This window comes from Anabrus simplex, chromosome 1 (assembly GCF_040414725.1).
Source record: "Anabrus simplex isolate iqAnaSimp1 chromosome 1, ASM4041472v1, whole genome shotgun sequence".
Classification (NCBI taxonomy): Eukaryota; Metazoa; Arthropoda; class Insecta; order Orthoptera; family Tettigoniidae; genus Anabrus; species Anabrus simplex.
The window spans coordinates 1,147,594,507-1,147,611,117 of record NC_090265.1 but is presented as its reverse complement, the minus strand read 5'-3'; the positions used below and the strand labels follow the sequence as shown (position 1 = coordinate 1,147,611,117).

The 16,611-nt window shown below is 37.1% G+C and overlaps 1 protein-coding gene across 1 annotated transcript in view; it reads right to left on the bottom strand.

Annotated features, from left to right (window-relative positions):
• Positions 1 to 8,428: 8,428 nt before the first annotated feature.
• cac (cacophony) overlaps positions 8,429 to 16,611 on the bottom strand; it is a 778,098-nt gene continuing 769,915 nt past the window's right edge. The window contains 1 exon segment of the mRNA XM_068225468.1: positions 8,429 to 10,123. Coding sequence (XP_068081569.1) covers positions 9,543 to 10,123 — 581 coding nt within the window. The 3' untranslated portion in view covers positions 8,429 to 9,542.

Here is a 16,611-nt window from a genome sequence, read left to right as displayed (position 1 = left end):
ACCTATCTGTGTTGATGCGACGTAAAGCCACTAGCAAAAAAACTCTCCACTGCAAAGTCATGCCCAACTCCTCCTCCTCCTGACGTACACTCCAGATGATGTGCTTCAAAGTTGGTTCTATGCAGGTCTTTTTGTGTGTGATACCATAGTAGTGATACGACCAGATATGGGTCAACACTTCTCATACAACACCAAATACTGTTTCAAATACAAATATATTCATAATTTGATGGTTACCCCCTGTAGTTCAGTTTAGTATTATTATGAAGATATCCTCAGTTTAAGTTTACATAATAACCTTGATCCTTTAATACCTTTAATTTACTATGTAAGCATAAATAAACCATACATTAGTATAATTATCCATTCTTCACACAGGGGCTTTTGTTACTCTTTAAGGAGTGAATTTTTTTAACAAAGTTTTCACCCTTAATAGTTTGGTAGTTCCCGATATATCGTCACGAGTGAGTTGTATTTCACATATATGTACAGGGAGAGTGAGTGAAGAGAGGAGGTTAAATCTGAATGTCTCTAGACTTCTTTTTTTTTTTTTTTTTTTGCTACTTGCTTTGCATCACACCGACACAGATATGTCTTATGGCGACGATGGGATAGGAAAGGCTTAGGAAGAAGTGGAAGGAAGCGGCTGTGGCCTTAATTAAGGTACAGCCCCAGCATTTGTCTGGTGTGAAAGTGGGAAACCACAGAAAACCATCTTCAGGGCTGCCGACAGTGGGGCTCAAACCCACTATCTCCCGATTACTGGATACTGGCCACACTTAAGCGACTGCAGCTATCGAGCTCGGTTCTAGACTTCTTAGGAGTTCTACAAGAAAAGTAGTCAAAAGGATAAGATAATACATGGGCCAACCCGGAATACACTACAACCTTGGAAATCAATCAATCAATCAATCAATCAATCAATCAATCAATCAATCAATCAATCTATCTATCTATCTATCTATCTATCCATTTGGGAGCTGCACTAAGAAAGGTTTCATATAAAGTATCTAATAGTTATGGGCTTGCTAGTAAAAATCTAAAAGTTCATAATCATGAAGTTCAGAGCTTCCTTCACACACACGTCCGTACCTTCTTAAAATATCAGATTTATGAGTTGACTTTGAACCTAACATACAGCAGCGCATTAAGCAAATAGGAAGTCAAGTGAGCAAGTTGGCCATGTGGTTAGGGTCATGTAGTTGTGAGCTTCCATTTGGGATTGGTAGATTCGAATCCCACCTTTGGCAGCCCTGAAGATAGTTTTCTGTGGTTTCCATTTTCACAATTTGCAAATGCTGAGGCTGTACATTAATAAAACCCATGGCCACTATCTTTCCCATCCTTGCATCACTGAAAACCTTTGATGTGTTAATGGGACGTTAAATCACTAGCAAATAAAAAAAAAAAACAAAAAAAAAAACAGGAAGTCATGGAATCAGAACATGTGAAGATAGATCCTGCTGCTGCCAAGGGAAAAAACTCTCCATGCAAAGTCATGCCCAACTCCTCCTCCTCAAATACAGCGTTGTGATGATGACTGAGAAGAGGGGAAAAAAAGACATGGTGCTACAAGCCTGATGGGCCGTGGCTTACCAAGTGACTGCTGTGCAGCCCGAAGGCTTGCAGATTATGAGGTGATGCATGGTCAGCATGACAAATCCTCTTGGCTATTATTCTTGGCTTTCTAGACTCACAGTCAGATAGCTCCTCAATTGTTCTCTTGTAGGCTGAGTGGACCTGAAACGATTCCTCAGATCCAGGTAAAAGTCCCTGACCTGGCTGAAAATCGAACCCAGAGCATCCAAATAAGAGGCAGGCATGCTACTCCTAGACTGCAGAGCCAACTGTCTGAGAAAATTCTTCTCCTGGCCATCTCAGAAATTGTTTCATAATCCTTTTAAAATATTCTAAAGGCTAAGCGTTGTTACCACAGCCATAGCTGTCTATCTTGAGCCAGTCTTTTCAATGCAATATAGGTCTTGCATTTAATCCTCAGAAGCAGGTTGTTGAAGTAAGATACTCTAGGTCATCCTTTTCCTCTTTTCCTGGCAATTCTTCCTTCAATGATATTGCAAATGATTCATGCTACAGAATGTGAGCTATAAATTTTTCTTTTAACAATTTTGGTGACCAGACTCCGTTCTTCTTCTATGTATCTTAGGACTTTTGTATTGCTCTCCATTTCAGTCCCACTTATCCTCTGAATTCTCTTCCACATCCAATTTTCAACTGCCTCTAACGTTTTCTTTTCCTGTTCCCCTAACGTCCAGCTTTCACAACTGTACAGAAGCATGTTTCATACAAAGGTTTTCACACAGGTCTTCAGAGTTTGAATATCTCTATGTTTGTTGGCCTGCAGATGCTTTTTATCTTGAAATGTTCTCTTTACCATTGTTTTTCATGACTTCTGGCTGTCACTTGTAATTAGGGTCCCAAGGTAGCAAAACTGTGTCACTTGTTCAATTTTATCAGGGCCAATTTTAATGTCTGTTATAGGTGTTTGCCTGGATTTACATAATGTCATGGTTTTAGTTTTCTTTGCATTCATTTTGAGGTTCCATTTGCCTAAAGTTTCTGCAAGTATGTTGAACAGTCTCTGCATAATTTTGCCTGTTTCTGTCACTATGGTAGTATCATCAGCACATGTACTTGTTTACCATTAATTTTGATGAACATATTGAACAGAGAAGGCAAGAATGGGCAGCCTTATCTAACTCCTCGTTTTACTTTAGTATTTTTCTTTGTTCCATTGATTTCAAAATCAGTGTTCTGCATTCTGTATAAATTTAGTATGAGGCTTCTATCCTTCCAATCAAATCCTACCTTTTTCATAGTTTTGAAAAGCTGCTTCCAGTCCACATAGTCAAAAGCCTTTTCAAAATTGTAGTCCTCAATTAATTTCAAATACATATCAGTATCAACACTACAGTCATACAGGTTATCTGATTCTGCACACAATAAGTTTACCACAATGTCTCAAGTAACTTACCTAAGAAGAAACAACCACTACAACAAAGATGAATCTCAAACTATATTTCACTTATTCACAAATTTGTTTATGACAGTATTCATAGCTAGACTATGTATGTATGTATGTATGTATGTATGTATGTATGTATGTATGTATGTATGTATGTATGTATGTATGTATGTATGTATGTATGTATGTATGTATGTATGTATGTATGTATGTATGTATGTATGTATGTATGTATGTATGTATGTATGTATGTATGTATGTATGTATGTATGTATGTATGTATGTATGTATGTATGTATGTATGTATGTATGTATGTATGTATGTATGTATGTATGTATGTATGTATGTATGTATGTATGTATGTATGTATGTATGTATGTATGTATGTATGTATGTATGTATGTATGTATGTATGTATGTATGTATGTATGTATGTATGTATGTATGTATGTATGTATGTATGTATGTATGTATGTATGTATGTATGTATGTATGTATGTATGTATGTATGTATGTATGTATGTATGTATGTATGTATGTATGTATGTATGTATGTATGTATGTATGTATGTATGTATGTATGTATGTATGTATGTATGTATGTATGTATGTATGTATGTATGTATGTATGTATGTATGTATGTATGTATGTATGTATGTATGTATGTATGTATGTATGTATGTATGTATGTATGTATTGAACCCATCATGACTAAAGTATGCATGTATGAATTGGTATCTAGTTATTACTTGAGAACCACTGGGCAGATTTTTATGCAGTTTTTGCTGTTACATAGAGGATTTCCAGAGGAAGGTTTTTGTGTATAAAATATTGACCTGTGTTGAAAGAAAACCGAGGTGTACCTAACGATTTCTGTGAAACAACTTGACAAGAATGATGCCAAGTTTATGCTGCCTATGAAAAGGTCTGCGAGACCACATACCTATCTTTAAAACTTAAGTCACAATAACAGTTTTCATGTTTTTTAACAATAGAAATCCTGCGCTAAGCATGGGAATAGCACTTTATAACTTGAGAACTGTCAAACAGATTTTTATGTGGCTTTTGTTGTTGCCTAGAAGATCTTCTGGATAAGGTGACCATGTATAAAATATTGAACTGCAGTGAAAGGAAACTAAACAGTAACAGTTTCTGGAGGACAAATGAAAGAAAATAATGCCACACAATACAATTTTTCAGCTTATGGTGCCTAATCTGTTGAAGATATCTACAAACTACATGCATAAGAATTGAAAGCATAAAATGTCCTACCAAGAAATACCTGGGATCACATATCTTTAAAAGCTGCCCAAAGTTACAGTTTGTATCTTCCTTATTTATAGGTTTGGTTTAGCACTGCCTAAACCATTATAACTCGAGAACCATTTGAGAGATTTTTATACAGTTTTTGCTGTTGACTAGAAGATCTCTTGTGGAACGTTTGTGTGTACAAAGTATTGAACTTGGATTAAAGGAAGATAAGAAGAAGTAACAATTTCTAAGAAACAACTCTACGTAAATGACACCAGGTGAGAATTTTTATCAGCTTATGCTATCTAAACCATTAAGGCTATCCACAATCTATACATATAAGGGATTGTAGAGATTAAAATATTCAGAAAAATGTCTCAGGTTCCACATAAGTTACCTGTCTTTAAAGATTATTACAGTTCTTATCTTTTTTTTTTCTTTTTTTGTTTTTGTTTTTTTGCTAGGGGCTTTACGTCGCGCCAACACAGATAGGTCTTATGGCGACGACTTATCTTTGTTAATGGTAGAAATCCTGTGCTAGGTATGGGAAGAGCATTTTATAAGTCGAGAACCACTGGAGAGATAAACTGTAATGGAATAAAACCAAGCAGAAATGGTGTCTGCAAAACAATTCAAAGAAAGTGATGGCATGCAAAAATTGTTCTTGGCTTAGGCTGCCTAAACAGCTCCACTAACTAAATGTATAAGATTTATAGAGCATAAAAAGTTAAAAAAAAAAGTCTGAAGGGCCACATAACTATCTTTACAAGGTCACTCACAATAACAGCTAACGAGCATGTGGCTGTGCAGTTAGGATTGCACAGCTGTGAGCTTGCATTCGGGAGATAGTGGGTTCGAACCTCACTGTCGGCAGCCCTGAAACTGGTTTTCTCCAGTTTCCCATTTTCACATCAGGCAAATGCAGGGGCTGTGCCTTAATTAAGGTCACGGCCACTTCCTTCCCACTTCTAATCCTTCCGTATCCCATCGTCGCCATAAGGCCAATCTGCATTGGTGCGACATAAAGCAAATTGGAAAAAAAAAACCAGCTTTTATATTTGTTAAGAGAAGAAACCCTGTGTCTGGAAGAGCATTTCTGAAATGTGGCTTAACACTGCTTAAACCTTAAAGATATCCTATGACTATGTGTGTTAAAAAAATGTTCTACTGAAAAACTCCATGAGATCATGTATGTAAGGAAGCCCTCAACTAAGCAGCTATGTTTCCATGTAAATCAAATTAATTTAAAAATCTCCATTTTTGAACAATGATAGGGACAGACTCATTATTTCTATGCAGTTAAGAAGAGGACACAAGCGAATACTAATAAACTGCAAATAATACCATTATAACTCCTATGTTTTCAGAAATTCATCATTGAGTAACAAATAAACACAAACAAACACAGCTGCATATATTTAATAGTAGTCTGCATTGGAATTATTATCTCCCAGAAGGTTTCATCTAACCTCTGACAGTCAAGATTTACCCAAGATTTATTCAAATCCATTTCACTGCAATAGCTAAAATTGGTACAATTTTCTGTTCCAGTTTGTAATGCTTTTGTAACTCAAGGGACACAATCGCTTCAATTCACAAATCCTGGTTAATGTGGGTCGAGAAGTGGGTAAAAGCTAATAATTTATAAAATACAATATTTTAAGTAATAATAGTATTCATATTATATTAGAGGAAAACCGATAAATTTATAAATAACCTTATCTAACCAACTGCATTCCCCATAGATCATAACTGTTGAGTATGTGAATGATTTTCAGAGGAGTTTAGGATGGGGTTCGATGTTTTCTTTTTTACCAAGCTCGATAGCTGCAGTTGCTTAAGTGCGGCCAGTATCCAATAATCGGGAGAAAGTGGATTCGAGCCCCACTGCCGGCAGCCCTGAATATGGTTTTCCGCGGTTTCCCATTGTCACACCAGGCAAATACCGGGGCTGCACCTCAATTAAGGCCATGGCCGCTTCCTTCCAATTCCTAGGCATTTCCTATCCCATCGTCGCCGCAAGACATATCTGTGTCGGTGCGACGTAAAGCAAATAGCAAAAAAAGAAAAGGTTTTTTTTTTCCATTCCCTGTTCTACATTTCTGTTCAAATCCTGGGTCAGCTCTTGTCTTCTTCAGATCCTTATGATATTTCATTCACTATTGTGTGATTTGAGATTTCCTGGGTAGAATGAATATGCCATGTTTGGTAGACCATTGTCCAACTTCTCACATAATAAGAGTAACAAATAACCTGGGAATGAAGGTGAGAGTGAATTTTAGAACTTACTCTATAGACCACCCAAGTTATGTAGATTCATGTATGAAATCACTTGAGACATGTATTAAAATGCAACTTATAAATAGAGAAGGGGGTTTTGTGTGTGTGCGTGCATGCGCACACAAGACAATATATGGTATTAGGAAAAGTTGTATCATCTCACTAGTAATAATCCTTCAGAAGAATTTTAAAACTATAAAGGTGAATACAAATGATTATTATTATTATTATTCTTGCTTCGTTATGCTCATTCATAGAGCGCGTTGGAACTTGTGCATTGGCTTGACGACTTTCGCCTTCCTATTCTTCACAAATTTCTTCTTGAACTCTCTGTGTTGCTGCTTCTGTTCTTCAGTCCACTTTGTATCAGTCCTGCTGCTGGTTTTAAAATAAAAATTATGATTATCATTATTAGTTTTAGTAATTTAGCTTAAAATAGATATTTAGGACCATTCTCAAGGAAGTTAAACAAGATTTAAAGAGCCTTTTATACAAACTAGTACCGCTTCTTCGTTCTTCATAAAAAAATTTTAACAGTACAGAGACAATAAAAAGAGGAGGAAATTCAATAACAAGTGCATCATCTGTAAACAAATATAAAAATAATATCACTAGGAAAACTGATATGGTACAGTTCTAATTCTTAAATTATTTTATTACATAATACATAGGTAGAGATGACTGAAGTAAGATATCACCATAAACTTAAAATAAACCTTGGAAGTGTTGGAGAATTCACTTGTTCCAAAAAGTTTTATTTGCCTACATTTGTGTTGAACATGTTAGAAGAGTAGAGGTTTGGAAAGAAAAGAATAATGTGAAATTTATTTCTTGTTAAAATATAAGGATTGGAAGTTGAGACTTGAAATAATTGCATGTAGTAATTGATTTGGTTTAGTTTCCTAAATCTAAATTTAAATGTGGTTTGTTATTTTTTTTGTATTTTTTTGCTCGCAATATTAACCGGGTACATTGCTGTTTTTATTTCCCGTTGTTTTGTTTTTGGTTTTTATATTTTTTTTATTATTCGCGGTGAGACTTTGTAATAAATATTATTATTTATAGAAAATGTGAATATATTTACAGAATAATAAATACAATAAGGGAACTTTTTCTCAGCATGCACATTGTTTCTTTGTATGTTGGTTGTTTTTCCTTTTATTACAAAGACAAAATTCAGCAGATATTTAATAGAATTTAGTTTTGATCAAGAAATCAAACAATGACTAATAGGGGATATAATTTTATTATTTAATATTATGTGCCTTTAGTTTTCATTTACATTTCCTGTGATGATAATGGCCCTGCCAATTCCAAATTTGAAGTGGAGATAGTAAGGGAGTAACATAACTCAGATATTAAAATTTATTAGATTCTAACAATGCCCTCCTGATAATTTTTCCTTCAAATAACAATGATCTGCCATGCGGTGGCACAATATTATTTCCTTTGATTCTATTTACACAACAATTTTCAACTGATAATTATATTCTTTTTCAAGCAGATTTGTATTTGTAACCAATTCTTTTGTTTTGTGTGCATGCAATAAATGGGAGGGATAGATATTTATATATTTCTATACGTTTGAAACGTGCACGCACACATGCATACGCACAAAACAGACACGCGCTATGTCATACACATTAGTAGTTAGCGATATATAAAATTTTTTATTTATATATTGATTCTGTACCAACTTGAAATTAATAAACACACAATCAATCAATTCATATTGTTAAGGCAACTTTGTCACACGTTTATGGAAAGTGGAAAGAGGTTGGAAACCAACAGCAACAAGTGTACCCACGTTGGTTTGTTTAAGAATATAAAGCAGAGCCAAAGTTTAATGAGTTCAGCATCCCAGATCATGCATCCTTCCCCCCACCCTTCACCCCACCCCCTTAGGCCCTAACCCACAACCCATTGGCCCACAAGTCTCCCTGTTGTGGCTTCTTTCTCTTGTTTGTTAATTAATTTCTACTGCTGAAAGTCAAACTACGAGCAAAAACGTTGTGTATATCTGGGATTATTTCTTACTCATCGGTTGGTAGAACTGAGCACCAATAAGATTTTTGCCTTTTTTTAAAAAATTTCTTGTGTCTTGCAATTTTTATTATATCACAGAAAAACGTAAAAGTAACTTCCTTAATAAATAAAACACAATCACCTTATAAAGCACTTGAGGGGGAAGTAAGAGATTGCGTAGTTGAAAACTTGTTTAAATTTTCATGAAAAGAGTTTTGGACAAAAAGTCGATAATTTTTGCACCATCTTTTGTTTTGTTTTGAAAACATGGCAGTAATTTCTTTTTTTTCAATCGGCGTGCATTACTTCACGTCCAATTTTCTTCCACCAGGTTCTTAGCTTGTCAGTTTCATCACTGTACAGTAGTTTGCTTCCAGCCCCACTTCACACAGACTGTTTCTACTTGGCAACTGAAGCACTGGCCGGAACGAGACAAGTTTGAGTTGAAAGGGAGAGACAGAAATGTGGTTTGGCAACAGGGGAGAAAAGGGACCTGAGTGACTGAGGAGACCTTGCAGTTAATACAAGGGGTGATTTTGAACTGTCCAATTTGAGAGTTGGTCACAGTCAACAGTCATGTCACTGCAAGATAATACTGTATTGTCATGGCATGGCCAACTTCAAAATGGAAGAATAGAATTTTGTATGTGGTTAAAATCATATTTTAAAAACTTAATTTAATTTAGCAGAAGTTGAGTGTATTGGAAATTTGACATCTACCTGGCCAGTTAAATGGTCAACTGTACCTAACCAGTAACAACACACTATGTCGTGCTAGTATCTTATTTACGTCTAACTTAAGTCTCTCGTTGCATAAACAGTAGCTGGATTTCCTGAGGTATTTTGTGGTAAAAACAAGTCTCTATGCTGATCCACTGTCCTGGCCAGGTAGTGTGAGGGCTGTAATGAAACTGTATTGGAGTTCAACACTGTAAATTAAGCTTTCAGGAATCTAGGAAGTGTGTGTGGTGGGTTGGATGGTTCTGCAAAGCACCCGTCCGCTAGCACCAATCATCATCATCTGAGTCACTGTGCCTGCTTCTCCTCTGTTGCCCAGGCTTGTAACCATTCGGGACTGGGGATGGCAGCATGCGTCCACCGCGCCCGATTGCCACGGCCTGCTCGAAGCTCAATGGACATGGCTGCTGTTGTTGTGGTGGCACTGTCGGACCAGCGGGGGCCTGCCCTGCAGGACAGTGGGTCGGCGAAGCATTCAGTTTGGGGAAATTGATGGAAGCTGGTCGAAGCTGGAGTGTTGATGGCTTGCTGGGGGTAGGTGGTAACCGTCGGCCTTGCCCCCGCCGTGTCACCAGCACTGGATAGCTGTGTTGGTGTGGATGATGGTGATAATTGTGATGGGGAGGGTGATGATGGGGAAGTGTAGCTCCACGGATCTGCTGTTGTGGTAGTACACCTCCTATCGTTGGTTGCTGTGGGCCACCTCCCCCAAGCGGCGAGGGGGATCGTGACCTCTGTTCCAGACTTGTGGTGCCATATGGAGGATGCGGACCTCTCGACGGGTAGTAATGTCCGCGACTTGGGCTCGGCGATCGGGCTGGGCTCGTCGAGGCAGACCACGATCCTACAAACAACATGCTATTAATAGTACTCATAAACTAAACTCTACACTTACAAGGAAACAAACTAAAACAACAAGCAAATAAAAGTTGAAAATAAATTACATAAAGAGTTACAGAATACAAAATTACTAACACTTTATCTGTATAATCTATTATTATACTTTATGTAGAAATATAAAATTAATTTTGAATTAAAAGAAAAGGTATGGGAAACTGAAAATCAGAAACTGTAACATTTTCTGGATTCAATTCTACTATTTCTGAGATGTACATTTGCTTACTTTGAACACTGATATAGGCATTAGAAGGATGTTTTTGAAGACTTTGTCTGGAGCGTGGCATTGTATGGAAGTGAAAACTGGATGATAACTAGTTCAGAAAGAAAGAGAATAGAAGCTTTTGAAATGTGGTGTTACAGAAAAATGCTGAATGCGAGATGGATAGATCAAATTACAAAGGAAGAGCTACGAATCGATTTGGTGAGAGGAGAACAATTTGGCAAAATTTGACCAGATAGAGATAGAATGATAGGGCAAATCTTAAGACACCCAAGACTTGTTCAGTTGGTTTTTTGAGGGAAGTGTAGGCAGTAAAAATGGTAGGAGTAGACTAAGACTAATGACAAACAGATTAGAGCAGATGTAGGATGTAGTAGTTATGTAGAAATGAAAAGGTTAGCACAGGATAGGATGGGATAGAGAGCTACATTGAACCAGTCTGGGCTGATGACTCAAACACCAACAACAAGTAAAATTAATATAAAAAATTGAAATAAATTAATATCAAGATACTGTTTGTGTATCTGGGAGTTTTAAACATGTCCAACTTTATATAAAATTATAAAAATACAACCATACAAATAATATCATTGAAACTAATACAAATAAAATATAGACTAACTTTCTACTCAGATCTAATATTTACTTTTATATATTTTAGCAATTCATCTTACAAAATGAAAACATATTAAATAAACAGTAGAGAGAACAACCAAAATAAATGGGGATAGTTTTACAAGTCCTTCTACAACATCATTAGATTTTGCCTCTAATATCTATTCCTCACTCTCCTGATTACAGTTAATAATATGTCCAATGTTTAACACTCATATATTCTGAAATAGGAAGAACATTCCACTGTAAACTACCTAGTGTATAATATGAAGTAAAAGTTTGCAAGGTTTGAAAAAGTTGACTAGCATGCCTTCTGGCAAGATGGTATTACAGAAGAAAATAAAGAGCTGCCATTATATTGATTAATAATCTCATTAACTGAACAAAACAATAAATTATTTAGTGTTGAAGCATTCCAGTACTATTGATGAATACTACTCTCCCACAATATGTCTTACAAAATTGGCACTGTGTGCTGACAAAAATGGCATTATGGCATTTAACTCATGCTTTACTTTCTTGATCCTGCATGCTCACCTGAATAAAATAAAGTATTGAAATGTTTAAATAGATTTATTTTATCTGACAATCCACATCACAGCTGGTGAACCAATATTTGGAATAGGGGCCTTGGCTCATAACTTGGCAATTTACAGAGTAAATCACCTAATACTTGTACCCCAAATATGTCTGAAATGAAAATTGCTATTGTGCTGTTTTCACAGCAGAAAGAAAGTGCAACGAAGGGCTCATTATTGTATCCCATACACAGAGACAATAATAATTATTAGAATGTATATATGAATATACGGTGGTGGTGGTGGTGGTGGTGGTGGTGGTGGTGGTGGTGGTGGTGGTGGTGGTGGTGGTGGTGGTGGTGGTGGTGGTGGTGGTGGTGGTGGTGGTGGTGGTGGTGGTGGTGGTGGTGGTGGTGGTGGTGGTGGTGGTGGTGGTGGTGGTGGTGGTGGTGGTGGTGGTGGTGGTGGTGGTGGTGGTGGTGGTGGTGGTGGTGGTGGTGGTGGTGGTGGTGGTGGTGGTGGTGGTGGTGGTGGTGGTGGTGGTGGTGGTGGTGGTGGTGGTGGTGGTGGTGGTGGTGGTGGTGGTGGTGGTGGTGGTGGTGGTGGTGGTGGTGGTGGTGGTGGTGGTGGTGGTGGTGGTGGTGGTGGTGGTGGTGGTGGTGGTGGTGGTGGTGGTGGTGGTGGTGGTGGTGGTGGTGGTGGTGGTGGTGGTGGTGGTGGTGGTGGTGGTGGTGGTGGTGGTGGTGGTGGTGGTGGTGGTGGTGGTGGTGGTGGTGGTGGTGGTGGTGGTGGTGGTGGTGGTGGTGGTGGTGGTGGTGGTGGTGGTGGTGGTGGTGGTGGTGGTGGTGGTGGTGGTGGTGGTGGTGGTGGTGGTGGTGGTGGTGGTGGTGGTGGTGGTGGTGGTGGTGGTGGTGGTGGTGGTGGTGGTGGTGGTGGTGGTGGTGGTGGTGGTGGTGGTGGTGGTGGTGGTGGTGGTGGTGGTGGTGGTGGTGGTGGTGGTGGTGGTGGTGGGGCGGCGGTGGCGGCGGCGGCGGCGGTGGTGGTGGCGGTGGTGGTGGTGGCGGCGGTGGTGGTGGTGGCGGTGGTGGTGGTGGTTTTTGTTTTAAGAGGAAGTACAACTAGGTAACTCGGAACAAATTAAGTGGAAAAGAAATCTATATATATAAAGTAGCTTGTCCTGACTGACTGATTCATCATCGCCGAGTCAAAACTACTGGACATAAAGAAATGAAATTTTGGGGATATATTCATATTAAGATGTAGGTGCTCGCTAAGAGAGGATTTTTGGATATTCCGTCGCTAAAGGGGTGAAAAGGGGGGTGAAATTTTAAAATGAGTGTGTCTATATCTCAAAACTTTAAAAGTTCACACATGTGAAAATTGGTATTTAGAATCTTCTTTAAAAATAAGGAAACACGTATTTTTTTGTTTTCAGAAAATCCCAATAGGAGGGGTGAAAAAGGGTGAAAAAGGGGTTGAATGCCTTTAATCAGGATACCAGTACTTATATCTCAGAAACTGAAGATATTACAGACCTCAAAATTGGTACTTTTGATCTCTTTCAAAAATAAAGAAACACATTTTTTTTTGTTTTCGAAAATTCAATTAATGCGAGGGTGAAAAGAAGGGTGAATTTTTAAAATGAGTGCATCTATATCTCAAAAGTTTTAAAGTTTAGAGATGTAAAAATTGGTATTTAGAATCTTCATTAATAATAAAGGAACACGTATTTTTTTGTTTTTGGAAAATCCCAATAAGAGGGGAGAAAAGGGGTGAAAAAGGGGGTAGAATGCCTTTAAAGAGAATACTTATATCTTAGAAACTGAAGATATTACAGACCTGAAAATTGGTGTTTGGGATCTCCTTTAAAAATAAAGAAACGCGTATTTTTTTGTTTTTAGAAAATCCAATTAATGGTGGGGGTAAAAGGGGGATGATTTTTTTTATATGAGTGTATCTATACCTCAAAACTTTTAAAGTTTATAGATGTAAACATTGGTATTTAGAATGTCCTTTAAAAATAAAGAAACACGTATTTTTTGTTTTTGGAAAATCCATTTAATCGGAGGGTAAAAAGGGGGTGAATTTTTAAAATGAGTGAATCTATATCTCCAAACTTTTAAAGTTTGCAGAAATAAAAATTGGTATTTAGAATCTTCATTAAACATAAAGAAACACGTACTTTTTTGTTTTCGGAAAATCACAATAGGAGTGAAAATGGGTGAAAAAGCGGTTGAATGCCTTTAATGAGGCTACTTATAACTCAGAAACTGAAGATATTACAGACCTGAAAATTGGTGTTTGGGATCTCCTTTAAAAGTAAAGCAACAAGTATGTTTTTGTTTCTGGAAAATCCAATTAAGACGGGGTGAAATGGGGGTAATATTTTAAAATGAGAGTATCCATATCTCAAAACTTTTCAAGGTTATAGATGTGAAAATTGGTATTTAGAATCTCCTTTAACAATAAAGAAATACGTATATTTTGTTTTCGGAAAATCCTAATAGGAAGGGTGGAAAAGGTTGAAAAAGGGGTCGAATGCCTGTCATGAGTCTACTTATATTTCAAAACCTGAAGATATTACAGACCTGAAAATTGGTGTTTGGGATCTCTTTTAAAAATAAAGAAGAACGTATTTTTTGTTTTTGGAAAATCCAATTACTGGAGGGTGAAAAGGGGGTGATTTTTTAAAATGAGTGTATCTATACCTCAAAACTTTATAGTTTATAGACGTAAAAATTAGTATTTAGAATCTCCTTTAAAAATAAAGAAACACGTATTCTTTTGTTTTCGGAAAATCCCAATAGGAAGGGTGTAAAAGGGTGAATAATGGTTTGAATGCCTTTAATGAGGCTACTTATATTTCAGTACCTGAAGATATTACAGACCTGAAAATTGGTATTTGGGATCTACTTTAAAAGTAAAGAAACACGTATTTTTTCGTTTTTGGAAAATCCAAATATTGGGGGGTGAAAAGGGGGGGTGAATTTTTTAAAATAGTGTGTCTACATCTTAAAACTTTAAAATTTACAGATGTAAAATTGGTACTTAGAATCTCCTCTAAAAATAAAGGAACACATATTTTTTTGTTTCCTTAAATCCCAATAGGAGGGGTTTAAAACGGTGAAAAATGGGTTGAATGCCTTTAATGAGGATACATATATCTCAGAAACGAAAGATATTACAGAACTGAAAATTTGTATATGGGATCTCCTTTAAAAATAAAGAAACACGTATTTTTTAGTTTTAGGAAAATCCAATTAATGGCGGTTAAACAGGAGCGACAAAATGGGGTGAATTTTTTGAAAGACTATATCTACAGAATATCTTGGAAATGTAAAATGTTACAGACATAAAAAGTGGGTGTTTGGAATCTCCTGTAAATGTAAAGAAACATAGGTGATTTGTTTTGGGAAACTCCACTTAAGGGGAACTCAAAAGGGGTGAAATTTTAAAATGAGAATTTTTACAGTATATCTAAAAAAACTTAACATGTTCCAGAAGTGAAAAATGGTATTTTTTATCTCTATTAAACATAAAGAAACGTGTATTTTTAGTTTTTGGAAATACCACTTGGGTGGAGCGGGGGGGGTTAAAAGTGACTGAAAATGGTGTTGAATTATTTTAATTAGGCTACTGATATCTCAAAAATGAAGATGTTACAGACGTGAAATTTGATATTTGGAATCTGCTTTAAAAGTAAAGAAACACGTATTGTCGGAAAATCCAATGAAAGGGGGTGGGGTGAAAGAATTGAAAAATTGACTTAATTGTATGAGAATACATACATTTACTAAAAACTAAAGTTGTTACAGACGTGATAATTCGTATTTGGATCTCCTTTAAAAACAAAGAAAAACGTGTTTTTTTTGGGGGGGGGGGGGGGGAAACCATCTTGGAGGGCGGGAGTGTAAAGGAGTTGAATTCCTTTCATGAGGACACATAAATCGAAAACTGAAGAATTTTGAGTCATGATAATTGGTATTTAGAAGATCCTTTACTATTAAAGAAACAAGTATTTTTTGCGGGAAAATTCACTTGGGGAGGGGGGGAGTAGTGTGAAATGAAGTGCAAAAAGTAAATTATTTTTATGGCGATACTTATATCTCAAAGCTGAAGGTAATAGACGTGAACATTGGTGTTTGGAATCTCCCTTAAACATAAAGAAACAAGCCTTCTTTTAATTTTTCTTGGTGGGGGGGGGGGGAGGTGGCGGTAAATAAACTTAACGGCGGTGGGGTGTAGAAGGAGGTGAGACCAATTGATTTTACTGTTATTAATGTACTTATAAGGATCCTCCGTTGCTCAGGCGGCAGCGCGCCGGCCTCTCACAGCTGGGTTCCGTGGTTCAAATCCCGGTCACTCCATGTGTCATTCGTGCTGGACAAAATGGAGGCGGGACAGGTTTTTCTCCGGATCCTCCGGTTTTCCCTGTCATCAGCCATTCCAGCAACACATAATAATAATAATAATAATAATAATAATAATGTTCTTGACCGTCGTCAAATGTGCGGACCGCGCTGGAAAGGGCTCCTGAACGGGTAATGACTAAGAATGCAGCCCGGCCGCGGGTTCAGTGCTGCCAAGGCACCCAATATGACACCACGCTGGATCTCCTGAAGGATTTTATCCATATTAAAAATGATTATAGGAAAAGATAGCACAGATTTACGGACCCAACTGACCGGGAGGAATACCTGAGCCTAACCCGGGAAGTAAGAAATCGATTGCTGAAAAGGAAGATTGAAAAATGGGAGGAAACGTGCCGTAAAATAATAGAAAACGAGTCAGATCGGGAATTTTGGTGGATTCTCGCAGAAAACGAGTCAGATCGCGAATTTCGGAGGATTAAATATCTAAAACAATAAGCATTCAATCATAAATTTCAGTATAATACCGTAGCGAAGCACGGGTATCTTGCTAGTTTAAAATAAAACAATATTATTTATTCAATGAAGGAGAATATAATATACAAAAGCAATATTATATGAAATAAATACAGGTGTAAAAATTTCATAAAATACAGAACCTTTAAAACAAAACCATAATTAAACTAAATTCAGAAAAGGCAGGGATAGG